Below are 25,528 nucleotides of genomic sequence, written 5' to 3' on the forward strand. Positions count from 1 at the left end.
CTGAACCGCTGCTCACTCTCCCTCCAGGCCAGACTTCTGGGAGTTCCCGGGCAGACGGCGTTTCTGTCCGGACCTATTCCTGCTAGTGTACGCCTCCAGGTGAGGACTGTACTGGGCGCTCTTGGGGTTCTGGGCGATACAATGGATCTTCACAGCTGCACGCACTGCCTGGCGTCAATGCAGGTGACCCTACTCGGACGGAAGAAGCTTTCAGAGGCTGGGCTGTTTCCCCTCCTGCCCAGAGTATGGTCTCGCCGGGGAGAGCTTGCTGGGGAGCTCACGCCGCGGACTGGACCATCTGTACAGACAAGCGGGGAATGCTGGTCCCTGCCTCACAGATGGACTGGGCCTGGGCCAAACCACATGCACTGGACTGAGAGGGGGGAAGAAGGAGGCAGGAAGAAATCCCGCCCCAAACTTCCGCCTCCCTCTCCTCTACTTTGTAATTTATTGATCAGTTTCCGATGGGAGATGGGTGCCCTTTCCCCGCGGGAAGGGGGCGGGGCTTCCCTCCCGGGCAGCATGCGGGGAGAGACTGCCCCCTCCCCTTTCTTCCCAGTCGCGGGGCCCAAGTCGTCCTTCTTCGTCCGAAAGGAGGGGAGGGAGGACTCGCTGCTAAAAACCTCGCCCTTTGTGCCACTCAGCCCTGCCCAGCGGCGTCCGGTCGCCGGTGCCTGGGGTCAGCCGCGGGCGGGGCTCCCTCTCTCTCCCCAGTGTCTCATGTCCCCGAGGCCCCTCCGCCCCCCGTGCTGTGGCCGTGTCCGTGCCCCGGGGGCGGGGGTAGGGGGTGCAGAACTGCGCTCCCCTTTCCGCTCCAGCTCCGGGGTTTGCATGGGAGAATCCTCTTTCCACGATGCCACTGGGCGACGTGGCGTGGGGAGAGGAAAGACGGTGGGGGAGCCCTCGCCCCCGACTCTTGGTCGGCCTCCCTGCCCCAGGCGTCACTCAGTGATCACGGGTAAAGAGAACTGTTTCAAAAAGCTCCCGTGTTGTCTGATTTATTTATCAGGACCTAGCAACCAACCACTTCGAGGAGTCCAGGCCCCTTCTCCCTCAGACCCCACCCGCATTCCCCGGTGCCCAGAGGATCCGGACCCCAGGCCTGACAATGAGGTTTCGGGGAGCATGTTTATTCAGAGAAATAAATATGGCCCGTGGAAAGGCGTTGGAGGGCCAGGGAGATGTATCTGCGCCGCAGCCGTGTGTCTGGGTTAGGGTTTCGGAGTTTCCTGCATGTCTGCCAGGGCTCTGGAGAGAAGGACGCAGAGGTTGGACAGCCGAAGTGTCCAAAGCTCACACCAGGGCGCTTAGAGATCGTTAACCTGCCCATTTCACCAAGGGGGGACTAGAGGCTCAGGGTTGTCCAAAAATTCATAGCGGGATAGCACCTTTCTAAACGGGGCCCTTAAACATCCCCCCTCCACACACTTACTGGTACAGGGACGAGGAGAAATAGTCGACGTAGCTTCCTGTGGGAGAGAAGAGGCTTGAGGGGTACAGCACGGGTGAAATTGGGTGCACTTTTCACTCAGTCCAGGACCAGGACTAGCTCCGCCCCCTTTTCTGGATTCCTTCCCCAAAACTAATTCCTTCTACAGCGACTCCTTCCTTCCTCCTGGCTCTAAGTGTTCTAAGGGTTCCCAGTCTCCAATAGCCCCACCCCCCGCCGCGTCCTTCGAATTCCACTTGCTTTGGCCCCAACCTCTTGGTTCTAGGCTAACCTCTCAATCCGAACCTCTCAGGTTTTGGCATCTATCCCCAACCTTCCCTCTGCCCGGCCCCGCCCCTCCGTGCTCCTCCCGCTCGTCACAGAGCCCCAGCCTTGGCCACGCCTCCGCACATAGCCATGCCCCACAACCTTCCAGCCTCCTCCTCAGGTTGGCTCCACCCACTAGGCCCCGCCCCTTCATCAGGTTTCTTCTGGGCCCCACCCATGCTCACCCGGAGTGCAGACAGTTTCGCAGAGCAGCGGGCAGAGGTAACAGAACTGGCAGTGCTGGGGGCGGGGGTGGGGAGAGAGAATGAGCGGTACGAGGTGGTCAGGGGCGGAGTTAGGATGGGGCGTGGGCCGTACTTGGGCAGGAGGCTAGCTAGGCGGAGGTTAAGGTCAGAGGCAGGATCAGGTTTGGAGTCAAGGCTGCATCAGGGGTAAGGGGTTAGGTCAGTTTGAGGGCAGAAGATTTGGGGCTGGGGGTACTCAGATGGTCCTGGGCCGTCCGGAAACCTGGTGGATCCTTGAGTCTGCGAGAAGTCTCACCTGGCACTGGTCGCAGTGCTCTCCCATGTTCTCCTCGTCACAGTGACAGTTCTCACATTCAGTGCATCGCTGGGGACCAGAGGAGCCTGGTTAGGCAGGGAGGGACGTTTGGGAGCCACCCGCCAGTCCTCCACCCTGCCCACTGGACATATCCCCAACTCCTCAGCCTCATTACTTCTGACACTGAGCTCAGTATCTTCCTCCAACCTGCTTAACCTGCTTCCCAATCCCTCATTTCCCTATTGCAAGGCGCCCCTTGTCACTGTGGGCTGGACCTTTGGGTACTCTCTTCACCCTCTCTCTTCCTATTCTCCCCATAGCCTGTCAGTGTCCAGTGCTGTCCCACCTCCCTCGGCTCTGCCTTGAACCCTCCTCCCTGTCCCCACATCTGCAAGTGCAACTCAGGCCTCACCCTCTCTTTCCTGGACCACTATCCCAGGCTCCTCCCCAGCCTCCTGGCCTCTAGTCTGTCCCCCACTTGGCCCCAGAAGTGTCTTTGTTTACTCAGGCCTGTTGCTCAGGGCCCTCCCAAGGCACACTAGAGCCCAGGAACAAACTCTAGGAACAGCTTGGTGGATGGAGCTGGGTTACGGACATACCTTGCAGAAGGAGCAGTAGCCACACAGGGACCCTGGCTGGTAGTTCCCATACTCCTGGGCATCCTGCTGATCTGTGGGGACAAGAGGGCAGCAGTGACCCAGGCTGACTCCACTCCTGCCCACCCGCATCATCCAGTCAGATCACTTGCCCATGTCCTCACCACTCTCCTCCTCACTGGAGGCACCTGCACACACCTCCCTCCTGGCCAGTGGGTTGGGGATGATGGTGAAGGGGAGCTCATCCTCCTCCAGCCCCTCCTCCTCATCTTCCTCCTCCTGGTGGTCTTGGCTCAGTGGGACCCAAACCTCAGCCCTCCCTTCCCTCCTCTCCTCCTCCTCCTCGGCTTCCTGCTGCTCCTGGCCCAGGCTGAGGCCACGACCTTCCTCCTCGGCTTCCTGCTGCTCCTGGCCCAGGCTGAGGCCACGACCTTCCTCCTCGGCTTCCTGCTGCTCCTGGCCCAGGCTGAGGCCATGACCTTCCTCCTCGTCTTCCTGCTGCTCCTGGCCCAGGCTGAGGCCATGACCTTCCTCCTCGTCTTCCTGCTGCTCCTGGCCCCGGCCGCCGTGCTGGGCGCCTTCTCCTCCCTGCTCTGAACCTTCAACACCTTCTTCATGGGAGCCGTGATCCTCCTCTTCCTCCTCAGAATCACTCTCCCTTAAATGGCTTCCATCCTTTACCCCCATGTGTTCTGGGGACTGGTGGCTAGTCTCCTCTTTGATGGACCCTCTGTGGCCAGTCCCTTTATCTCTGTGGCTTTGCTGCCTGTGGCTGGGAGCCTGGTGGCCAAGCTTGGCAGAGATGTCCTCATCTTCCTCCTTGGGGACTCCGCGGTGGTGATGGCCAGGGACTGCTCTTTCATGTTCCTCTGGGAAGTCCTCCTCCTCAGCGCTCTTGTGGCCTTGGAGTTGGTGGCTTGCGACGTGGTGGCTGAACCTGACTGTGATCTCCTCCTCGTCGTCTCCAAGGCCATGGTGGGGATGTCTGGGAACCTGGTGCCAGTGTTCAGTGGACACATCCTCATCCTCATCTTCCTTGTCTCTGTGGCCTTGATGTCTGTGGCTGGGGCCACGATGGTGGTGTTCATCTGAGACATCTTCATTGTCTTGCTTCCCATGGCCTTGACTCCTGTGGGCCTGGTGTATGTACTCAGTGGAGACATGGTCATCATCATCATCATCATCTTCTCCTTCATGGCCTCGGTGTCCGTGGCTGGGGCCACGATGGTGGTGTTCATCTGAGACATCTCCATCCTTTTCCTTCCCGTGGTCCCGGCGTCTGTGGACCTGGTGTCCATACTCAGTGGAGACATCCTCCTCTTGCTCTTCTTCATCCTCCTCTTCTCCATGGCCTCGGTGTACATGCCTGACGATATGATGGTGATGCTCACTGGACACAACTTCGTCTTCGTCCTCATCCTGACGGCCATGGCTCCTGTGGCTGGGGAAGTGGTGCCCGTGCTCAGCTGAATCATCCACCTCTTCATTCCCGTGGCTTCTGTGCCCACGGGCCTGCTGAGCATGCTCTGTATATTCCTCCTCATCAGAGATGTTCTCATCTCCCACCTTGTGACCTTGGTACCTATGGTCTTGGGATTCTCTGGAGACATCTTCGTCCTCTTCTCTGTGGTCTCCGTGGCCCCAGAAATGATGCCCACTCTCCGTGGAAACATCCTTGTTCTCATCTCCGTGGCCTCTATGGCTGTGCGTGGGGTGGCCAAACTTGCCCGACACGTCCTCTGAGGGCCCCGAAGCTCCTGCATTGTCGTGCCAGTCGCTGGGCCCCGGCCCAGCCCCTCTCAGCTGCTGGGTCACGGCAGTGGGGAGAAGCAGGCTGGCCACTGCAGCCCAGAGGAGAAAAGTGTGCAGCCATGGCCCACAGTGGCCCATGGGGACAGACAGGCAGCAGAGCTTCTCCCAGGGCTGGCTCCCACTGTGGCTATGGCTATGTGGATGAATGTTGGGCTCCTTCTGTTTCTTTCTCCCTGTGTTGTTCCTTTGCTGTGTCTCTGTCGGCCTCTGCCCTCTGGCCCTCACAGCCAGGCCCTCTGAGGCAGTCTCCAGAGCCCCTTACCCTCCTCTCCGGCCCTCCCTCCCACTTCCCAGCCAATAGGGTCTCTCCCCTCCCCTCTCTGTGGCTAAATTTACTCTCAGCCCCGAGTTATTCTGGGTCAGTCCCCACCTGCCCCTCCCCTCCTGCTCCTCCCCCTCCCAGCTGGGGAGGGGGTGGATGAAGGGGTCTCTCCTTGGCCAGGAGCGGGGAGCCAAGGGATTTGACTTTGGGTTGCCAACAAGTCCATGTTTGGCAGCTGCAAAGACAATGGCTAGATTTTTAGTAGGCCAATCTGGGGGGAGCCTGGGCCATGGGGGAGGGTAGCAGGAGGGATGTATCTGAGGGGAGAAACCCCTGCCAAGGAAGGACTGGGGGTTAGATTATGGGGAGTTTCTGGCCAGAATGGGCTGCGTTGCTGAGAAGGTGGATGCCAATATGGAAGCCCTGGAATGGCGTGAAAGGAATTTTGCTCCAGCACACGTACCCATGACCTCCTGTCCCTGGAACTCAGATCTGGGGGCAGGGGATGGCGCCAGGCCAGGGCTATAAATACAGCGAGGCGGGGCAAGGGGCTCAGGTTACCCAGGAGGCCGCAGCTGTCCCTGTCAGAGAGCCGGCAGGAGACATGTGGCCCTGCCTGTCCGCATAGCAGTACCTCCCACTCCTCATCCTGTCACTGTCGCCCTCGCTCTTTGGGTTCCCATCCTTCTTTATGGGTCTCCCTGTCTCTGTCATTGTTTCTTCACCAGCTCTCTCTCAGGGTCCCTGTTGCCCCCCTCCTGAGGATTCTGTCCCCTTCTCCCTCTCACTCTGAGTGTCTGCCACCCATCCAAACCTTTCTCTCTCTCTCCCTCTTTGGGTCAATGCAGCACCCCCGCCAATCTCTGTTCCCCCTTTCTGATTCTCTGCCCCCACCTAAGTCTTAGTGTTTCCCGCCCCCCATCCCCCGACCTGGGTCAGTGTGCCCTCTGTCTCATCGCTGGCATTTCCTCTTTGCATCTCTGTCCCCCTCTCCCTGGGTCCCTGCCCGCCTCTCTCTGGGTCCTGTCCGACTCTTTGCCCCGCCTCCCGCTCTATGTTTCTCCGAGACTCCCCGCCCCCCAGACCTGGCCCCGCCCGAAGCTGGGTTGGGAAGTGGCGGATCCGGTTTGTTCAGGGCGCATCTAGAACCCGGGTTGGTGGATCGAATGCCGGGAGTCGGACAGGTTGCGGTGGCTGCGGCAGCATGGTGGGTGCAGAGAAGGAGCAGGTACAGTGGCCGGACCCGGGCCTGAGGGAACAGGGAGCTAGGGCCTGGCCTCCTGGTTTCCAGAGAGGAGGGTGCTTGAGACCCAGATTTTTGGGTCAGACAAAGGAAGGGGTTGCTGGGGGCCCGGACTCCAGGGTCCTTGGGGACGGATTGGTCAGGGGTTGGGGGGGGTCGAGTCTCCTGAGTCTGGGAGAGGAGGGCACTGGGGTCCCGGACTCCTGGGTCTCCGGCTAGGGCGCGGGTGGGTCACTCCGTGACCCACAGGACCTAACTGGATCCACCCCACCACTCCTTGTTCCTGTCTCCAGAGCTGGATCCCCAAGATCTTCAAGAAGAAGACGTGCACGACTTTCATCGTTGACCCCACAGATGCGGGGTGAGGAGCTCGCCCCGGGGACAGACCCCAGAGTGTCCCGGGTCTGCTGATCCCGCCCACCGCAGACCCCGCCTTTCGGTTCCTTCCCTTCCCCAGTCAGAGCCGTTACTCCCAAGGGCGTTCCCTGGTGGCTCTCTACCTCGGGGAGGGCTTGGGTCAGTCTGCAAACACTTCCAATTTCCCATCCTCCCACTCAGGTTCAGTGTTCAAGCCCCAGGGCTGGGTTCTGTTGTTTTCCTTCCCCGTGTCCCTTCTGTGTGTCTCTGCCTCCTGGTGTCACTTTCTCTGTCTTTCTCTCTTGGCTGTCTCTGTTTCATCCATTCACTTGTTCGTTCATTCCTCCAAGAAACTCTCACTCAGCGCTTCCAAGGGGGCATTATTTTCAAGAGCACAGGCCCTGCCAGGGTTCAGATTTCAGCTGGGACACGTGCTGTGTGGCTTCGGGCAAATCATTTCACTTCTCTGGGCCTCATCTATCATCTGTGCATAAAAACAGGCCCTAGGGCTTCCCTGGTGGCGCAGTGGTTGAGAGTCCGCCTGCCGATGCAGGGGACACGGGTTCGTGCCCCGGTCCGGGAAGATCCCACATGCCACGGAGCCGCTGGGCCCGTGAGCCATGGCCGCTGAGCCTGCGCGTCCGGAGCCTGTGCTCCGCAACGGGAGAGGCCACAACAGTGAGAGGCCCGCGTACCGCAAAAAAAATAAATAAATTAATTAAAAAACAGGCTCTATTTCCTGCGGATATTGTAAGCATTAAACAAGTTACTGCTTGTGCTATTTCTGAAACAGTGCCCAGCACATAGTAATCACCGGAAAATATGTCCATAGGAACCACCGGAAGGTAGCAATTACTAGCATGTGTAGGGCCTGTGCTTGTGCTGGGTGGCTGGGGGGTGGGGAGTGGCCACCATTAGGAGCTCCTGGCCTTCAGTGATGGTCTCTCAAGTGGGTTCTGGCTTTCTAGTGTCCTCAAGGCAATCTTTGGGGTATGGGAAATGTCAATGTTCCTAATTTAGTGTGTGTTTTACTATGACTATATTAGTGCAGGATGGCTTGAATTATGTATAAATAAACATATATTATTTGGGGGTGAGTGCGCAAAAACTTTTACTGATGGAAAGAGCGGTCAAGGAAGTTTAGGAACCTCTGGTCTGGTGGGAGGAAAATGATTCTAAGGCAAGGAGATGGGAGCTGCAAAGGACAAGCCACTGGGCCCAGTGGGAGCCAAGAGGAGGCATCTGGTTAAGTCCAGGGATGGGACACAGGGTGTCACCAATGGCTTCTGTAGGAGGAGGGGCTAATGAGGTGACATTGGAAGGTGATAAAGTTGGAGTTTGACAGTTGAAGGTGGGTTGGATTCCAGGAGTGGGAACAACAAGTATACATTGCTCCCTATTGACTATGCGGCTTGCAAATGGGGCAGAGTTCAAGGCGCAGAGAGCATCTGAAAGAGGATATCGAGCAGGAGGGCAGGGCCAGAAATCACACAGCCTCAAATGACACCCCGAGGGGCTGGGACCGAGTCTTGGTGTTCCGGGGAGCCATGGGAGGGGCAGAGTCAGCTCTGGGTGTGGAAAGATGCCCTGAGGGCCTCGTGAGGATGAATAGGAGTTCAGGAAGCTGGGGAAGAGCCTGGGCAAGGGACAGGTGCGAAGAGAACAGGCCTGAGGCAGGCCAGGGCTGAGGGGACACAGAGAGGTGGGGACGGGGCAAAGATTCAGGGGCAGGAGCTTGGGGACCGATGGATTTGCAGAGTGAGAGGGGATAGGGGAGGATGGGCCCAGACATCTATCTGGTCTGGGGCCTGGGAAACAGTGAGCTTGTCCCCGAGATGGGAACCCAGGTGCATGAGTAGGTTTGGGAAATGTTGCCCAGCTCAGAGTGGGATTTCGTGTGTGGGAGGGGCCTGGGGGAGCCAGGGGCATTGCAAACCTGGCTCAGGGACTCAGGAAAGGTCTGTGACTTCCATCCAAGATTTGAGAAGTCCTAGCTGTAGGTGGTAATGGAAACTGGAAGTGGAAGTAGGATGGGGGGGAAGAAAGTGTAAAATCAGAGGAGGTTGCAAACTGGCAATTCTCTGGCCGATGTTTTCTTTTCTTTCTTCCACGGAAGAAAGGATTGCTAAAAACTTGTCTCTGAATGCTTCAAGATAGACATGCTGCCTCAAGTCAGCACAGCCTCCGGCACATCAACTTATAATTTTCCACCTGATGCTTCTTTCTCTTACGTAATTACCTGCCTGGCCCTTGGGGACATTGAGTTTGAGACCCATGTAGGGAAGGTATGTGGTCCTGGCTCTGGGGAACACCTACACTCAAGGGAGGCACAGAGGAAGAGAAAGCCACAGATGAGGCAGAGACAGAGCAGCCAGGGGAACGGGTGTGCTCTGCCAAGGAAAAGGTTTTCTAGAATCAGCCTTTTAGATATGACCAGTGCTACTTTGTCTGAGTCAGGTGAGGCCTGAATAGGAGCCATTGTACTCGGGGATGTGCAGGTAATTGCTGATTTTATCGGGAACAATTTCGTTTTCAGTGGCCACACAGAGAAAGGGGGGTAGGAGATGAGACAGACAGAGGGGGAGTCTGCCAGTGCTGTCTACCAGAATTTTCTGCAATGGTGAAAATGTTCTATATCCACATCCAATATGGCAGCCACTGGCCACATGTGCCTCCTGATCACTTGAAATGTGGCCAGAGCAACTGAGGAGCTGAATTTTTAGTTGTATTTAATTTTAATTTATTTGAATATATAGAGGCTACTGTACTGGACAGTTCAGGTTCTGGAACATTCCATGAAGAAATTTTGCCAGGAAGGGCTCATGGGAAGTAGATGGACAGGAATGAGGGGGGTCCAGGGACGGAGTTGAGATAGGTGAAAGGATCAAGTGGGTAAACTGAGGCATGCCAGGACCCTGGAGGTAGACTCAGGAAGAGGGAGGGGTGTATCCTATAGTTCTCACTGTGCCAGGAGCTGGTATATTCTGTTTGGATTTGTTGGCCATTCTTTTAGTGACTTTACAACTCTTCTCAAACCTGTGCTATTCTTTCCATAAAATTAGTCCTTAAATCATGGCTCACTCTGTTTACATAAATGCAGGTCTCCCCCGATATTTGAATCCCTTCTGGAATCAGGGACCAAAGAGATTTAGATACATTTTCAAATAAATCCCTCATCTCCCAAACCTGTGTTGCTTGCTGTTTTTAAACTCAGGTGCCAATCCCATTAGGTAACAAGGGATACTTGCTTATTTATTTAGGGGGAAAGACGTTTCATATGTGATCACCGTAAATGCAAAATCTGTTCCATTTGCCACAAAGAAAAAGAAACAAACCATAAAAGACAATCACAATGAAAACCAGATAAAAAGTATTTACCGTCTAAATGGATGCTGTTGCCAGCCCAGTTTTCTGAGCCTGAGGCCAGCTTTTCTCTGTTAAGAAGAAAAAGAAAAGAGTTAGGCATTAAAAATATTCTAGCACCCAGCTGATCCTCTCTCCTTGAAGGTAATCAGGAGAGCTCAAAAAGGAATGACTTTCTCACTGTGCTTTTCGAGGTTATTTAACGCTCAGTGTGGAGTTCACAGAGACTGGATCTGGTATGCGGCCCCCATTTTAGGAAATGTTGTGTTATTTCATTGGCCCCTCATAGTTCTATGACGTAGGCTGTGCTATCATTGTCTTTCCATTTGAGGTGGAAATTTAGGCTCAGAGAGATGAAGCTACTTGCTCAAAGTCACACAGCTGCCTTGGCCTCTAGTGCATGCGTGCTCTGTGATCACTCTCTTGATTTTCCTTTTCATGTGAATATCATCTGTTTGAACTGGGGGCAGCAAGGACATCCCCAATGGCCCCCTGCACTTTTCCACTTCAGGCCCTGAAGGCAACAGTGAGTGTGGGGTCTGGTATGTAGACCTCCCTGCTCAGGTGCTCTTGAGCCACTCACTATGGCTTCCTGCTGCTGGGTGAGGTGACTGTGGTTGTTCTGCCCCAGTCTCTCCCTCAGGCCGGTCAGAACCATGGAGGGCCAGTGTCAGGGTCAGTATGGACTGTGAGCTCCTCTGGAGGGAGATGCAGAAATATGGACATTTCTACAGGATGCTTGGGGTTGGTGCGGACGCCTCTGGGCTTCATCCTCCTCCTTCCCCTCCCCCCCCTCAGGGGGACCTTGTGCCAGTGTGGGCAACCCCGGTGTGCCCACCCATCAGTGGCTGTGGAGGATGCATTCGGGGCAGCCATGGTGACCGTATGGGACAGTGACTTGCACACCACGGAGAAGCCCACAGATGCCTTCGGAGACCTGGACTTCCTGGGTGCCGGCCGCAAGGCCAGCAATGTGAGGCTTGCATGTCTGGGCAGGGCCAGGGTTGACCAGTGGGGCAGCATGCCTCAGGGGCTCCCGGAGCCAGGGTCTGGGGGTGTCCCAGCTGAACGCTGTGTCTCCCCATTTGCCCATCCCTATCTTCACCTCTCCTGGATCCCTGTCCCCTCCACCCCTGTCTTTTCTAAGCCTGTCCCCCTCTCTCTCTGGGTCTGTGTCCTCCTCTCTCTGGGTCTCCATCCCTCCCCTCTGGGTCTCTGTCCCCGTCCCCCCTCCCCCCATCTCTGTGCTCCTCTCTCTGTGTCTGTCCCTTTCTCTCTGTCTCTGTCCCCCTCCCCGTGTCCCTTCCTCTTGTGTGTCCACAGTTCCTCCGGCTCTCTGACCGCACGGATCCAGCTACAGTTTATAATCTGGTCACAAACATATGGGGCTTCCAGGCCCCGAACCTGGTGGTGTCAGTGCTGGGGGGGTCGGGGGGCCCCACCCTCCAGACTTGGCTGCAGGACCTGCTGCGACGCGGGCTGGTGCGGGCTGCCCAGAACACAGGTGACTGAGGGTGGGCATCTGCCTCCTGGGCCAGGGCCGACTGCCCCCTCCCATCTCCCCCACTTCCCTGGAATTCTGTCTTTCCCCACTCCCGTCTTTGTGTGTGGGGTTTTGTCTCACTCTCTAGTCTCTCTCTGTCTCTGCACGCCTGTGTGTCTCTGGACCTCACCACCAGTCTGTGTCGCTGTGTAGGGGCCTGGATTGTCACCGGAGGGCTGCACAAGGGCATTGGACGGCATGTGGGTGTGGCTGTGCGGGACCACCAGACAGCCAGGACTGGGGGCAACAAGGTGGTGGCCATGGGTGTGGCCCCCTGGGGTGTGGTTCGGAATAGAGACACCCTCATCAACCCCAAGGTGGGACCCAGGGTCTTGGACAAGGAGGGGGCTGGGGGCCAGGGGTCTGGGGTTTGAGGGGGGAGGGGCTGGGGGCCTGGACTCCTGGGTATGAGGGAGGAGGGGCTGGGGACCTGTAGTCCCGGGTCTGACGGAGAACGGGGCTGGGTGTCTGGTCTCCTGGGTCTGAGGGACGAACGACTGGTGTCTGTCCTCTTGGCCTTGATGGAAAGACTCCCTGGTCTGGCCACTTGTCCCCCAGGGCTCGTTTCCTGCGAGGTACCGGTGGCGCGGTGACCCCGAGGATGGGGTCCAGTTTGCTCTCGACTACAACTATTCGGCCTTCCTTCTGGTGGACGACGGCACCCACAGCCGCCTGGGCGGCGAGAACCGGTTCCGCTTGGGCTTCGAGTCCTACCTTGCCCAACAGAAGACGGGCGTGGGAGGTGAGTGGCTCCTTCCACTGGGGATTCACAGCCCAAGGCTCAGGATCCCAGTGGTCAGATCTGGTAGGAATTTGGGGGTTGCGGCCAGGGGGAGTTTCCTATGGTTAAGTGCCTCCTCCCATCATTTGCTGTGTTTGAAAAAAATCATTATCTTGAAATCTACAATACCGAAAGGTGGACAGCTTGATGAATTTTTTGTTGTTGTTGTTGTATGCAGGCCTCTCATTGCTGTGGCCTCTCCCGTTGCGGAGCACAGGCTCCGGACGCGCAGGCTCAGCGGCCATGGCTCACGGGCCCAGCCGCTCCGCGGAATGTGGGATCTTCCCGGACCGGGGCACGAACCCGTGTCCCCTGCATTGGCAGGCGGACTCTCAACCACTGCGCCACCAGGGAAGCCCAGCTTGATGAATTTTTAACAAACTGAACCCACTTATACAGCCAGCACCCAGATCAAGAAACAGAATAATACCAGCCCCCAGAAGCTTTCTGCCCACACCCAAGAGCCACCCTATCCTGCTTGTCACAGCACAGAGTAGTTCTGACGGTGTTTCATATGAATACAGTCACACCAAACCCATGTTTTAAATTCTGCCTTCTCATATTCGACATTATTTCTGTGAGATTCATCCATATCATTGCATGAACTGTAGTTTGTAAATAACCCATGGATCAAAGAAGGAAAAAAAAAAAGCTAGAAAATATTTTGAACTGAATGATAATGATGTTATGACATACCAACACTTTGGGGATGCAGCTATTGCAGTACTTAGAGGGAAATCTGTAGACTTAAATGCTTATCTAAAATGAAAAGAAAAGAAAGATTGAAAATCAATGATTTAAGTCTCCAATTTAAAAAAATCCTAGAAACAGAAGAGCAAATCAAATCTAGAGAAAGTAGAAGCAAGGATATAATAAAGACAGGGCAGAAATCACTAAAACAGAAAGAAATGTCCAATGTAGAAAGTCAACTAAACAGAAACCTGCTTCTTTATAAACATTTCCTGTATTTTAAAAAGTGTCCATTTAATTCTTTTTTTAAAAAAGTATTTATTTATTTTTGGCTGCATTGGGTCTTCGTTGCTGTGCGCGGGCTTTCTCTAGCTGTGGAGAGCAGGGGCTACTCTTCTTTGCAGTGCACGGGCTTCTCATTGCGGTGGCTTCTCTCGTTGCGGAGCACGGGCTCTAGGCGCGTGGGCTTCAGTCGTTGCGGCACGGGGGCTCAGTAGTTGTGGCTTGTGGGCTCTAGAGTGCAGGCTCAGTAGTGTGGTGCACTGGCTTAGTTGCTCCACGGCATGTGGGATCTTCCCGGACCAGGGATCGAACCCGTTTCCCTTGCATCGGCAGGCAGATTCTTAACCACTGCACCACCAGGGAAGTCCCCCATTTAATTCTTAAACTTTACTTAGCTTTTCGGCAACTTTAATCTTATTTTTAAAATTATCTTTTTGGGGTGTAACTGACTTTTTTGGGGTATATAATTCTGTGAGTTTAGGCATATGTAGAGATTCATGTCCACAGTCAGGACATAGACCAGTTCTGTTACCATGAAGGCATTCCTTTTGTACCCAGCCCCTGGCAGCCACTGATCTGTTTTCCATCACTCTAGTCTTCTCTTTGCCAGAAGCTAAATAAATGGAATAATATAATCCATGACCTTTTGAGACTGGCTTCTTTCACTCAACATAATATTTTATGGCAGCTTTAATATGTGTTTATTGGAACTAATCAAACCATGCAAAGGTATATAAGGAAATTCATAGCATTGCCTGAATTGTAGTTTGTAAATAACCCACTGGTCAAAGAAGAAAAAAAAAAGACGTTAGAAAATTCCCTTCCCAGCTCCAATCCCTTCTATTGGGGTAATCTGTGTTATATGGTGTGGAGTTAATCCTTTTATATCTTTGTCTATGCTTAGAAAATCCTATGCTATGCTCAGTGGTGTTCCTTTCTCTCTTTTATAATATACATATATATATCACTTTCTTATAACCATCCCTTTTAGGTACAAACTTCTCTATCTTGTATCTCCTTTTAATAGTTGCCTGATATTCCTTGGTAATGGTTGTACCATCTGTTATTTAAATTCTTCTCAGTTGGTGGATACTTAAAGTGCTATCAGTGTTTGGCACTACAAACAATGCTGAATAAATATCTTTGTATGAACACCCATAATTACATCCAGGTGTTTTAAATTCTATACAGTAGATCCCCCAAGTGAGACTGCTCTGTGTGTTTCCTAATAGATAGTACTAGATAACTTTCTAAAAGTGTGTAGCAGTTTTCACTCTCATCGAGAATGTGTGAGAGTTTCCTTTTCTGTCCAGTCTTAACCAGCTCTGGATACTCTTGGTTTAAATTTTTTTTTTGGCAAATTTGATGGGTAAAAAGTGACATGCCACTTTTCATTTGATTTTTTAATTTATCTAACCACTATTAAAAGATATAAACATATATTTTGTTGGCCAGATTTCCTCAATTATGAATTGTCTATTCATATTCTTTGCACATTTTTGAATTGGGTTATTTCTTTCTTGTCTTTTTGTAAGAATTCTTTGTATCCTGTCCTTAGTAATGCTTTGACTGTTAGATGTAAAATTTTTAGAAGATACTTTAATTATGGTGTCTACTTCCATAAATATTCTATCATTTTTATGTGGTTAGATATATTTGTTGTTCCTTTTATAGCCCCTTGGTTTCCCTTGGTTTTTTAGGAAGGTCCATTTCACTCCAATGCTATACAAATATTCTAAGTCTTCTTTTTTAATATCTTATATTTTTATGTTTAAACTTTTAATCCATCTGGAAATGATTTTTAGGTGTTTTGAGATAGGGAGTCTACATTTTTTTCTTCCAAATGGGAAGCCACGTTTTCTTCATGTCCATTTAATAAATAAACCATCTTTTTCCAGCTAAATTGAAATGACACTTAAGTTGTATATTCAGTTCCTTTATATGTTGAAGTATTTCTGAACCTTTTTCTCTTCTACCTCTCTATTTATTCCTGTGCCAAAAATATATTTTGTTTGGGACTTCCCTGGTGGTCCAGTGGTTAAGACTCTGCATGTCCAATGCAGGGGGTGCAGGTTCAATCCCTGGTCAGGGAACTAAGATCTGACATGCTGTGCAGCACGGCCAAAAAAAAAAAAATTTACACACACACACACACACACACACACACATACACACACATATATACATATATATATATATATATATATATATATATATTTGTTCCTGTTGTTGTTGTTTACAGCAGTTTAAAGATGTTTGAATATATATTAGGGAAAGTTTCTCCCTACTGTCATTTCTCAAAAATTTTTTAACTCCTCTGATATTAGTTCTTTCATATGAATTTAAAAATTATTTTGTTCCATTAAGAAAAAAACAGGAAAACACTGCCAACCTCCTCCTACCTCCCTCTTTCTCCAAACTGCATTGAATTTATGTGTTACATTGTGACAGGTTAACATGGTATTTGTTTTTCCATTTATTCAGGCCTTGTCCTTATATAAGGTTTAACAATTTCCTTATAAAAATATTATACCTTTCTGTACGAATTAATTCCCAGGTATTTTATCATTTTTGTGAAAACATGGATAAGATACATATTATAATAGTTGTAGAAAAGGGTTTTTTTTTGTGTTTTTTTTGTATTAATCATCTTAACCAAATTCTCTTATTAATATTTAGTTATTTTGAGTGGAGTCTCTCCAGTTTTCTGAGAATATAAATCATCTTTCCTTCAAATAGATACCTTTGTCTCTTCTAGCTTAAAAAATATATATACAAGTTTTCATTCCAATTATTTCATTTTCTTACATTGTTACATTAGCTCAAAACTCCCAGATAAGGGTGAATAGTAGTAATATTGTTTCAGTTCTTATTTTATTGGGAATAGAGTTCGTAAAAAAATTATATGAGTTTGCTATTGGGCTTTGATAAATATCTTTATTGTATGTGGATAGTCCTTTCTATTCCTTATTTCCTTTATTTTCTATTTGCACTTTCATCCTCTCCTGGCTCCTGGATGGTTAATCAGTTATAGGATTGACTCATGCCTCATTCGGGAACCCAGGAGTCCAGGCTCCCAGCCCTCTCCTCCCTTGAGAAGTTGAACATTACTGTCTTCAAGATCTGGCCCCTCCCAACATCCTCAAAGGTGTGACAGTTCTCATGAGCCTCAGGACAGAGGATTAGGCAGAAGCCAGCGTTTGCCCTGGGGACTCCTGGGAAACGTGGTTCTCTCCCATCGCTGACAGAGGCTGATGGGAGGTGACCAAGCCCTGTGCTCTCTTCTCTCCTCAGGGACTGGAATTGACATCCCTGTCCTCCTTCTCTTGATTGATGGTGATGAAAAGATGTTGAAGGTATAAGGGCCCAGGTGCCTGGGTCTAAGGGGGGGGGGGCAGTAGCCGGGGGCTGTACTCCTGGGTCCTAGGGGAGGAGTGGGCTGGGAATCTAGACTCCAGGAGGTGTGAATACTTTCCTTCCCTAACCTGACTCCCCCTTTTGTCCTGTAGCGGATAGAGAACGCCACCCAGGCTCAGCTCCCCTGCCTCCTGGTGGCCGGGTCTGGGGGAGCTGCAGACTGCCTGGCAGAGATCCACACTCTGACTCCAGGGAGTGGAGGAGTCAGGCTATGTGAAGCCCAAGATCTGATTAAACGTTTCTTCCCCAAAGGGGACCCTGAGGTCCTACAGGCCCAGGTATGACATTGGGGGTCCAACTCTAGAACCTGAGATGGGAGGGAGCTGGGAACCTGGGCTCCTGGGTCTTGAGAGGTGAGGATGCTGAGGATTTGGAGTCCTGGATCCAAGGGAAGGGGAATGGGGGCCCAGCCTCATGGATATGAGGGAGGAAAGGCTGGGAGCCTGGACTCCTGGGTCTAAGGGAGGAGGGGCCTGGGGGCCTGGATCCCCCCTAGGTTCTGGGAGCAGAGGGGGCTAGGCACCTAGACTGCTGGGTCCTGCAGGGGAATGTTCTCCTATATCTCTGTGGACAGGGCCAGGGAGTTGGGTGTGGGTTGCAAAACTTGGTATTCTGCAGGTGGAGAGGATCATGAGTCGGAAGGAGCTGCTGACGGTCTATTCAACTGATGACGGCCCTGAGGAATTTGAGACCATTGTTTTGAAGGCCCTTGTCAAGGGTAAGGCTTGGAGTCCCAAAACTTCCCCCATTGTCAGCTCAACTTTGGACACCTCTCTTGGCCTCAGCACTTTATCCATCCTCTCTAATCTAAATTGTGCCCGTTTTTGTTTTTGTTTTTTTTTTTTTTGCGGTACGCGGGCCTCTCACTGTTGTGGCCTCTCCCGTTGCGGAGCACAGGCTCCGGACGCGCAGGCTCCCAGCCGCTCCGCGGCATGTGGGATCTTCCTGGACCAGGGCACGAACCCGTGTCCCCTGCATCGGCAGGCGGACTCTCACCCACTGCGCCACCAGGGAAGCCCTGTGCCCGTTTTTATCTTTTTCCTCTTATCATTGCCTTTTGGGGCTTTGCACGGTGCTATTTGGACAATTTTCCCAAGATACTTTCATTATGTTCCAATGTTGCTTTCCTTCTGTTGTATCCATCCACCCATCCTTTCATCCTTTATCCATCCATCCATCCATATGTACATTGATCTCTCCATCTACCCATTATTCCATTCATCCTTCATTCTGCCATCCATCTAAGCATCCATCCATCTTGCCATCCACCCATCCTTCTACCAGTTTATTCACACATCTAGTAACAATTCCATCCACTCATCATTCTTCCATCCATCCATTCTTCCATCTATCCACCCACTCACCCTTTCTACTTTTCCTATATGCCTCCAATATGTTTTAAGCCCTGAGGGGCGGTGGAGTCAGAGAAAAACCAGAGTGCTGTCTCCCAGCAAGGAACTCCTGATATTTCACTAGAGGAATGAATGATGAAAACCAAGGTAGGGAGCATAATGGCTGCTTGGTAGAGGCTGAGGATGGAGCTCATTATTCATTCAACAAAGATTAGGCTCAGAGATAAAAGCAGATCCTACCAGGGTTGTTTGGACACAACCTTAAGTAAAATTCAAGACAAAAGCATGGGAGAGGAACTGCTGTCAGAAAGGGGAGAAAAATGGGGAGGTGGTATTTAAACCGGGCGGCCTTGAAGAGCCAGTAGAATTGGGAGTTAGTAAGATGTGGAGGTGGGATAAATAAGTGGTAAGGGGGATCCCCAGGGCTCTGTGGGGATGTGGGTGGGGAGGGTCATTTTTGGTGTCAGAAGAGTTTTACAGGGAAAACACCCACTTAGATAAAAACTCCCAAGAGGCATAGTGTCAATTTGTAATGCGTTCTGAGTTCCAGGTCCCCACCCCAATTGCATCTACCATGTTCTGTGGTTTGGTAGTTATTTTTGACTTTGGAATCAGATAAAACTAAAATTTGAGTATCAGCTTGGCCCCCTCTCTGTTGTGTGACTTTGAGAAAGAGACTTTCCCTCACTGAGCCTTAGTTTCTCTCTCTGAAAAATTGAGATAATACCTGGCAGGAGTGTTGTGAGCCTCAGAGGCAGATGATGGGCAGTGCCTGGTCCCCAGGGGGAGCCTAATAAACAGGAACTCTTCTTAATATGATTCCATTTCTTGTGGGGACACATCCTTTAATAGAGGATGACAGTCAGTGGGCAAATCGGATTTACCTTACAGAAGTTAACGCATCAGCCTCCTGGGAGAAAACACAGCAGCTCTCTAGGATGTGGTTTGAGGGGGTGGTGTTTTAAGTCTGTTGCCTGCAGAAGTACAAGTGATCACACTCTGCTGGGGAAACTGGAGATGGCTGGACAGTCTCAGTGTTGGCAGAGTTGAAGGGATGGGGTTTCAGCAGGTGAGGAAGGAAGAGGGAAGGGGATGAATGCTTCATAAGAGTCTAGGAACAGCCAGGCACTGTGCTGAGCAGCTGGCACACATTATTGCCCCTGATCCTCTAACCCTTCCTGTAAGGACCGTCTCCCCAGTTTGCAGATGAAGAAACTGAGGCTCAGAGAGGGGGAAAGTGACTTGCCCAAGGTCACACGAAGTTGACTGCACACTTTTGGATCCATTAAATTATCCGATCAAATTTTTAAAGGCCACTTGTTCTTCCTTGTTCTATTTAATGACCTCCAAGGTCTTCCGAAGTCCGGCTAATGTTTACATTTTTTTCTGCTACTTTTCGCCTCACAAATACTCCCAAGTTGCAGGAAACCAGAGTGACTCACATTTGCCATTATAGCCTGTGCTTTCCTGCACCGAGGCTTTTGCTCAAGCTGCTCCTGCTGCCTTGATGATTCTTTTCTCATCTTAGATGCACACTTCCAAATCCTACTAGTCTTTCAAAAGCCCTACCTCAGTGTGCATCCCCTAGGAGGCTCCCTTGGGTCTCTCCATACCTCTGTGACTGTAGCCTCCCCTGGGTCCTAATCACATTCTATGCCCTCCTCTAAGGGCAATTATGTGGTTCTGGGACATATTTCCCAGGAATGAGCTCCTTCAGGGCAGGGACTGTATCCAATCTCTCTCCATCCCTCTTAATGCCTGGTCTGTAGCCGACCTCAGTAAATGTTAAATGAATAAATGATTCCCTTTCCTTGTCTTGGGGCCTCTCAACCACTGGTCTGAAGAGTTTTACATTCAACTCTGCCCCTGGGTTGAATGACCTTATGCTTGTAATAGCCTGACTTCTTAAGACCCCAGACTCTGCCCAACAACATTGCCTTTATACGGAGTTTAAGTGTCAGGCATCTCAAGTAGAAGCAATACAGACATTCAGCAGATCTTCCCAACCTCCCCTGACTTCTTGCCCCCTCTCCTTCTCACCCTTTCAGCCTGTGGGAGCTCTGAAGCCTCAGCTTACCTGGATGAGTTGCGTTTGGCTGTGGCTTGGAACCGTGTGGACATTGCCCAGAGTGAACTCTTCCGGGGGGATATCCAATGGCGGGTGAGGGGTTGGGGCCTGGCGATTGGGGATCCTGACAAAAGGGATGCATTTCCCCCACTCCCTGACTCCTTTGACATCTGGCTCTATCTTCCTTCATGGCCTGTCCAGCCTTCTCTTAATTGTCCATCCATCTCTGGTTGTCCATCTGTCCCCATCTTGTTCCCTCTCTCCCCATCCATCCATCCATCTACTTGCCCACCCATCCATCCTCTCATCCATCCCTCCACCCATCCATCAATCTGACCGTCCATCCATCCATCTGTCACTCATAGCTCTGTACCCCCATCTCTTGTCCTTAATCTCTGACCTCACCTGGCCTTCTGCCTGTCTCTGTGCTCAACTCTTCCCCCATTCATTCCACCCCCACCAGTCTTTCCACCTGGAAGCCTCCCTCATGGACGCCCTTCTGAATGACCGGCCAGAGTTCGTGCGCTTGCTCATCTCCCATGGCCTTAGCCTGGGCCACTTCCTGACCCCTACGCGCCTGGCCCAGCTCTACAACGCAGCGCCCCCCAACTCACTTATCCACAGCCTTTTGGACCAGGTGTCCCACAGCACAGGCAACAAAGGCCCAGTCTCTGAACCCTCTGCGGAGCCACAACCCCCTAAGGTGGGGCAGGTGCTCCGGATGCTGCTGGGGAAGACGTGCGCACCTACGTTCCCCACCAGGGGCACCCACCAGGGCAATGGCAGCATGGAGAATGTAAGGAACGGGGTGGGTGGGGGAAGCACAAAAGGGTCCGTGGGCGGGGCTATGCCAGGATGGGGCGTGGTCAGAACACAGGGTGTGTGACCGAACAGGGCGTGGGGCTGATGGTTGGGGCGGAGTCAGGAAAGGTCTGGGGCGGAGACAACACTCACCACCCCTTCCTCGCCTCCAGTCGTTTCTGCAGTGGGACAAGGCTACCTCAGAATTTCTGCTGGAAGCCATCCCCGGGCAGGCACCCTGGAGCGACCTGCTCCTCTGGGCACTGCTGCTCAACAGGGCTCAGATGGCCGTGTACTTCTGGGAGATGGTGAGTGCTGACTTGATCTCTGATTCTACTCGCTCCTACATTCCTGTCCTTTATTTCTACCGAACTCCAATGCTTGAGCAGTAAGATTCCCTGACCTAGGATCTCACCCATCCCCCACCCCACTCCATTCTTGATATATGACCCCGAGTGCTGTTTCTTCCTCCCCACCCCCACCCCCCATATCATGCGTTTCTTGTAACTTGCTTTCTCCATTAACAATATATATTGGGCATTTACCCTTGCTCATACATATGCATCAATCTCATCCTTTCAAAGTGGTTGATTGTATGAGGAAGTTAGACATTATCTGTAGCTGATGGGGATTCATTTCATCATAATCGTGCTTGCAGTTTAGATGCATTGTTGTAGTTGCAATGCAGAAGGGGACAAGACTAGAGGCAAGGATGCCAGGTAGGAAGGTAAAGCTTCAGGCAGCCAAGATGGGGGCCTGGATTAAAGCTGGTGAGACACAGGTGTTGGGACACATTTGAGAAGTTTAAAAAAAAGTCATGATATTCAAATAGGATCAAAGATAGACCCTATCTTTATGTCAAAGAAATATCTTGACAGGAGTTCTTCAGCCCTGGGTTACTTTCAGCCCATCCAGTTATTGGTTAAAAATAAATAGATTTTTTTTTTTTTAATTGAGATAAGTGTTCATCAGTGTTGTAGCATGTATTTGAACATCCTTCCTTTTTAAGGTTGAATTCTATTCCATCGTATGGATATACTACATTTTCTTTATCCATTCATCTGTTGATGGACATGTGGATTGTTTTGACCTTCTGGCTATTGTGAATAATACTGCTATGATTAGTGCACAAATTATCTGTTTGAGTCCCTGCTTTCATTTGTTTTGAGGACATATCTAAGAGTGGAATTGCTGGACCATATGGTAATTCTAGGTTTAATCTTTTGAGGAACTGCCATACTATTTTCCACAGTGGTGGTACCACTTAAATTTCCACCAGCAATGCACAAGTGTTCCAATTTCTTCACATCTTTACCAACACTTGCTCTTTTCTTTTCTCTTTTCTCTTCCTTCCTCTCTCTGTCTCTTTCTTTTTTATAATTGCCATCCTAATGGGTGTGATCTCACCGTGTTTTTTTAATATATATATATTTATTTATTTATTTACTTGGCTGCACCGGGTCTTAGTTGCGGCACGTGGGATCTCAGTTGCGGCATGCAGGCTCTTGGTTGTGGCATTCAGGATCTAGTTCCCTAACCAGGGATCGAACCCAGGCCCCCTGCATTGGGAGCTTGGAGTCTTAACCACTGGACTACCAGGGAAGTCCCTCTCCCTTGGTTTCTTTTTTTTTTAAGTTTTATTTTTATTTATTTATTTTATTTGCTTATTATTTTTGGCTGCATTGGGTCTTCGTTGCTGTGCGTGGGCTTTCTCTAGTTGTGGCGAGCGGGGGCTACTCTTCGTTGCAGTGCACGGGCTTCTCATTGCGGTAGCTTCTCATTGCAGAGCACAGGCTCTAGGGGTGCGGGCTTCAGTAGTTGTGGCACGCGGGATCAGTAGTTGTGATTCATGGGCTCTAGAGCACAGGCTCAGTAGTTGTGGCACACGGGCTTAGTTGCTTCATGGCATGTGGGATCTTCCTGGACCAGGGCTCGAACCCACGTCCCTTGCATTAGAAGGTGGATTCTTAACCACTGTGCCACCAGGGAAGTCCCTTGTTCCTTTTTATAATTTCTATTTCTTTATTTCTGTTCTCTATTTGCTGACACATTGTTCTCCTGGCTTCCTTTAGCTCTTTGTTCATAATTTCCTTTAGCTTTTTGAGCATAGTTAAGACAGTTGATTTAAAGTCTTTCTCTAGTAAGTAAATCCAGTGGCTGAGTTTCCTAATTTCTTTTGTCCTGTGAATGGGTCATACTTTTTTGTTTCTTTGCATGCTTTATCATTTTTGTTGTTGTTGTTGAAAACAGGACATTTGGAATATTATAATATGGCAACTTTGGAAATCAGCTTAACTCCTTCCTTCAGGGGTTGTTGTTGCTGCCTGTTGTGGGTGGTTGTTTGTTTAGTGACTTTCCTAAGCTATTTTTGTAAAGTCTGTATTCTTCGTCATGTATGGCCACTGAAATCCCATTCTGTTAGCTTAGTGGTCAGCTAGTGACTTGACAAGAGATTCCCTTAAATGCACAGGGGTGGGGGAATAAAGCTCTTCCACTTTGCAGGTTGGCTCTGTGGAGCTGTCTTTCAACACTTAGGCAGGCTGTTTACAATTTGGCTTTAGCCTTCACTGCCTGCTTTTGCTGAGCCTAAAGGTCAGCCAGAGGTGAAAGCTTAGGGCTTTGCATAGTCTTTTCTGAGCATGCATCCAGTCTTGGTCATGTTTGTAGCCTTCTAGATTTCCTGGTACATGGAGCTTTTTATTTTTTTGTTTTATTTTTACTTCTTTATTTATTTGGCTGTGCTGCGTGGCATGCGGGATGTTCGTTCCCCCACCAGGGATCTAACCCATACTTCCTGCAGTGGAAGCTCAGAGTCCTAACCACTGGACCACCAGGGAATTCCCCATAGGAGCTTTTAAAACCCCTTACTCCCCCAAGCATCTCCTTCCCCAGCTGCTTCCCTCTTCTCTCCCAAGCTGTTCAGAGTATCTATTGCTTGCCTCAGCTACTTGAGGCCTGTCTCTGTCTCTCCAGGGCTCCAATTCCGTGGCCTCAGCTCTTGGGGCCTGTTTGTTGCTGCGAGTGCTGGGGCGCCTGGAGGCTGAGACTGAGGAGGCAGCACGGAGGAAGGACCTGGCAGCCAAGTTTGAGGGGCTGGGTGTTGGTGCGTGGGGCATGGGTGCCTGGCGGGGCAGGGACAGGGAACTGCCATGAAGGGGGTTGTAAAACTACCCATTCCTCCTCTCGTCACTCTGCCTCTTCCCCTTCAATCCCCTCATCTCTTCCCTCACACCATCTTCCTACTACTTTTCCTCCCTCTCACATAAATCTCCTGCACCCAGACCTCTTTGGAAAATGCTACCGCAGCAGCGAGGAACGGGCTGCTCACCTGCTCCTTTGGCGCTGCCCACTCTGGGGGGATGCCACCTGCCTCCACCTTGCCATGCAGGCTGATGCCCGTGCCTTCTTTGCCCAGGATGGGGTACAGGTGAGCATCTGATACACCAACATCCCAAACAGTTCTCAGCTGGACTGTGAAAAGTCTGGAGGATAAGCCCCTGCCATGGTGGGCAGTCCGTGGTCTTGACCAGCCTCTCCACCTGGAGACAACCCCTCTCCAGAAAGTCTCAGCCTTCTCCTGGAAGGGTTGCTCTTCCCAAAAGAAGCCTCACACCCTGCCAAAGGAAAGCCAACCTTCCCACAGCAAAGCCCACCCTCCTAAAAAGTTCTATTCCAGGGAATCCCCTGGCAGTCCAGTGCTTAGGATGTGGTGCTTTCACTTCCATGGCCCAGGTTCAATCCCTGGTTAGGGAACTAAAAAAAGTTATATTCCAGATATAGGAATACCCGGGACTTTAGTAAGACGTCTCACCTCTCACACAAGAAGTCCTTCCCATTTCCTTAAGAGGTGTCCACTGCCAGGCTTCAACAATTAAAATGGCGTCACTGGACAATTCCTTAGTGTTTTGGATATAGACAAACTCTGGTTTAGGAAATCCTACCCTTCCTTTGGGAAGACCTGTGTGCCCCCATAGTCACTCCCATCCTGCTAATCCTGACATTCTGAAAACACTCTTGGTCTCCTTAATCTAAACCTGACAGGGGCAAAGAGAGTCCCATCCTCAGTACAAGAAGTTTTGCCTACCCAGCAGGAAGTCCCATTTCACTTCTTGGAATGATTTGTTGGCACTTCAAATACTTTCCCAGAGTCCTTTGCTTTGAATGGTGGTTAAACTCATGGATTGCAGCTTTTGCCTCTTCTGTAACCTCCCTGTGCTCCATCTGTGAAAAAGGAGAAAATATTAGTACCTGTCCTCCTGGAGGTGTGGAGGGTTAAGTGAGCTAATCTATGTAAAGTGCTTAGCCCAGTATCTGGTATATCACGTTAACAAATGTTGGCTGTTTAACTCTACTAAAATCTGGGACAGGTGTTCCTTGCCTTTGACTCCTTTCCCCCCACCCCCAGTAGTTATGGCCCTCACAGTGAGCATTTGCCCTGTGCTCTGGAGTGTGGCTTGATCCTTGTCTGGGGTCTTTGGGAGAGGGCTGTGGGGAGATTCAGGCTCCTAATCCTCCCCACATCCCACAGTCTCTGCTGACACAGAAGTGGTGGGGGGAGATGGACAGCACCACACCCATATGGGCCCTGGTTCTCGCCTTCTTTTGCCCCCCACTCATCTACACCAACCTCATCACCTTCAGGTCAGTCCCCTGGGGTTAGATTGGCAGGAGGAGGGGGAGTGGGGAGATCAGTCTCTACTTCCT

At 51.1% G+C, this 25,528-nt stretch overlaps 3 protein-coding genes across 3 annotated transcripts in view; 2 read left to right on the plus strand and 1 right to left on the minus strand.

Moving 5' to 3' along the window:
- PPFIA3 (PPFI scaffold protein A3) overlaps nucleotides 1-983 on the plus strand; it is a 23,376-nt gene extending 22,393 nt beyond the window's left edge. Inside the window, exons 29-30 of the mRNA XM_007463345.1 lie at nucleotides 28-99; nucleotides 184-983. Coding sequence (XP_007463407.1) covers nucleotides 28-86 — 59 coding nt within the window. The 3' untranslated portion in view covers nucleotides 87-99; nucleotides 184-983. The remainder of the gene's footprint in view (nucleotides 1-27; nucleotides 100-183) is intronic.
- Nucleotides 984-1,211: 228 nt separating this feature from the next.
- Nucleotides 1,212-4,743, minus strand: HRC (histidine rich calcium binding protein). The gene is made up of 7 exons (XM_007463346.1): nucleotides 3,338-4,743; nucleotides 3,006-3,217; nucleotides 2,857-2,927; nucleotides 2,258-2,326; nucleotides 1,942-1,996; nucleotides 1,433-1,469; nucleotides 1,212-1,248 (listed from the first exon to the last, which is right to left on the minus strand). Exons 1-7 carry the CDS (start codon nucleotides 4,741-4,743, stop codon nucleotides 1,212-1,214), a joined length of 1,887 nt encoding a protein of 628 aa, XP_007463408.1.
- A 1,388-nt stretch (nucleotides 4,744-6,131) lies between these two features.
- The window catches only part of TRPM4 (transient receptor potential cation channel subfamily M member 4), a 34,734-nt gene continuing 15,337 nt past the window's right edge, over nucleotides 6,132-25,528 (plus strand). Inside the window, exons 1-15 of the mRNA XM_007463442.1 lie at nucleotides 6,132-6,155; nucleotides 6,464-6,531; nucleotides 10,689-10,863; nucleotides 11,214-11,394; nucleotides 11,587-11,750; nucleotides 11,992-12,175; nucleotides 16,481-16,542; nucleotides 16,696-16,881; nucleotides 17,222-17,321; nucleotides 20,004-20,116; nucleotides 20,487-20,819; nucleotides 20,998-21,132; nucleotides 23,798-23,927; nucleotides 24,106-24,251; nucleotides 25,353-25,465. Of these exons, the coding sequence (XP_007463504.1) occupies nucleotides 6,132-6,155; nucleotides 6,464-6,531; nucleotides 10,689-10,863; nucleotides 11,214-11,394; nucleotides 11,587-11,750; nucleotides 11,992-12,175; nucleotides 16,481-16,542; nucleotides 16,696-16,881; nucleotides 17,222-17,321; nucleotides 20,004-20,116; nucleotides 20,487-20,819; nucleotides 20,998-21,132; nucleotides 23,798-23,927; nucleotides 24,106-24,251; nucleotides 25,353-25,465 (2,114 nt within the window). The remainder of the gene's footprint in view (nucleotides 6,156-6,463; nucleotides 6,532-10,688; nucleotides 10,864-11,213; nucleotides 11,395-11,586; nucleotides 11,751-11,991; nucleotides 12,176-16,480; nucleotides 16,543-16,695; nucleotides 16,882-17,221; nucleotides 17,322-20,003; nucleotides 20,117-20,486; nucleotides 20,820-20,997; nucleotides 21,133-23,797; nucleotides 23,928-24,105; nucleotides 24,252-25,352; nucleotides 25,466-25,528) is intronic.

Source organism: Lipotes vexillifer, unplaced genomic scaffold, assembly GCF_000442215.2.
Source record: "Lipotes vexillifer unplaced genomic scaffold, Lipotes_vexillifer_v1.1 scaffold802, whole genome shotgun sequence".
NCBI lineage: Eukaryota > Metazoa > Chordata > Mammalia > Artiodactyla > Lipotidae > Lipotes > Lipotes vexillifer.

What these genes read in the sequence shown, in the direction of transcription:
- HRC (XM_007463346.1), bottom strand. Translation starts at nt 4,743, where the DNA reads ATGGGCCACTGTGGGCCATGGCTGCACACTTTTCTCCTCTGGGCTGCA. An exon ending in GCTACTGCTCCTTCTGCAAG is followed by an intron (nt 2,327 to 2,856) that starts GTATGTCCGTAA and finishes TCTGGTCCCCAG; the next exon opens with CGATGCACTGAATGTGAGAA. An exon ending in TTCTCCTCGTCCCTGTACCA is followed by an intron (nt 1,249 to 1,432) that starts GTAAGTGTGTGG and finishes CCTTCTCTCCAG; the next exon opens with AGCCCTGGCAGACATGCAGG.